General features: G+C 46.6%; 1 protein-coding gene across 1 annotated transcript; it reads right to left on the reverse strand.

Moving 5' to 3' along the window:
* Positions 1-542: 542 nt before the first annotated feature.
* On the reverse strand, positions 543-1,253 carry LOC145683038 (uncharacterized). The gene has a single exon (XM_081754395.1). The coding sequence runs from the start codon at positions 1,251-1,253 to the stop codon at positions 543-545; it is 711 nt and encodes a 236-aa protein (XP_081610521.1).
* Between the last annotated feature and the right edge of the window lie 240 nt (positions 1,254-1,493).

Consider the following 1,493-nt stretch of genomic DNA (forward strand, 5'->3'; position numbering starts at 1 on the left):
ACTTGTCCACCGCCCTCATTAGTATCCCAGCACAGCCCTGTTCGTGGCTAGGCTGGTTTTAGGCTATTCACTTTGGTGGTAGAACTAAGGGGAGGAGGTATAAAAATAAAACTTAATAACTCTTGAACCACTCGACCGAGCTTGATCAAATTTTCAGCATAGATGAAGTTCAGACCTGGGATCGTTTTTATGATTTAAATTTGACGGAGCAATTGAAAAGAGGAGAAGGAGGGGGAGATATACAGGGTATCTCAAAAGCCCCTTACCACCCCTATTATAATCCAAATGGATGTACTTTCAGCGAATTTGATGTGGTAGGTGAACTCGAGGCTTAGGAGATCACTTTCTGGTGTAGGGTACGCGAACGGCCGCCATCTTGGTGTCGCAATCTTGTATTTAACTTTTTTTATTACAAACGCTACGTGGGTCAAGTGATACATGACCATAGGCTAGAATTTCACCAGAAAACCGAATCTGAAGTCAAAATGCATTTATCTTCATGTGGTAAACAGTTATTCACAATTGCAGGTGTGACTTTCGTATTACATAATGTGCTCAACATGTTGTCCGTGCTGGGCAATGCACGTGTTCAGACGCTTCTCCCAATTGAAATGGACACGTATTAAGGTTTCTGGGGATATTTGTTCACAGGCAGCCATGATACGTTGTTCCAGATGGCGAACATCACGAATTTTCACAGCGTACACCATAGCCTTCATCACATGTCCCCACAGGTAGAAGTCAAGGCGCGTTAAGTTTGGTGATCGGGCAGGCCATTCCACTGGTCCACGTCGACCAATCCACGTCCCAGGGAATTGTTTATCCAGGAACTGACGCACCTGGATGCCATAATGGAGAGGTGCACCATCTTGATGGAAGAACCTCTGGAAGGTACCATCCTCGGACATTAGAGCCGACATTATGTTTTCCTGCAACAACGTGAGGTATCGGTTTGCATTTAACGTTTCTGGAATGAAAAACGGACCGACGATCTTTGTTCCCCACATGCCTGCCCATACCATAGTTTCCTCTGCACCGGTCATTTTCGAGGGATCTGTCCGAGAGGGGTTGTCACGGGACCAATAGCGCAAGTTTTGTCTATTGACCTCACCGTTTACGTAGAAATGTGCTTCATCCGAAAAAAGTATCTGCATAGCGAACTGTGGATTTACCCTCAATTGCTCAATAGCCCACTTGCAAAACTGGACGCGACGATTGGGATCGTCTACCGACAAATGTTGCTGCAATTGCATCTTATATGGATGCCACTTATACCTTTGGAGCACCCTGTGCACTGATCTGTGGCTCACGGCACACAGCATTGCTAAATGACGTGTGTTCGCTGTGGCGACTTCGAGAAGGAGGCCAGCACGGCAGTAGCTGTTTCTTCGTCCGTGGCTGTCCTTGGCCGTCCATTACGGGGTCTATCCACAACTGTTCCCGTTTCCTCGAATTTGGTCAATAACCGTGTCACTGCAACATGCGATACAGGT

This window comes from Thermobia domestica, chromosome 4, assembly GCF_964235325.1.
Source record: "Thermobia domestica chromosome 4, izTheDome1.hap1.1, whole genome shotgun sequence".
Lineage (NCBI taxonomy): Eukaryota > Metazoa > Arthropoda > Insecta > Zygentoma > Lepismatidae > Thermobia > Thermobia domestica.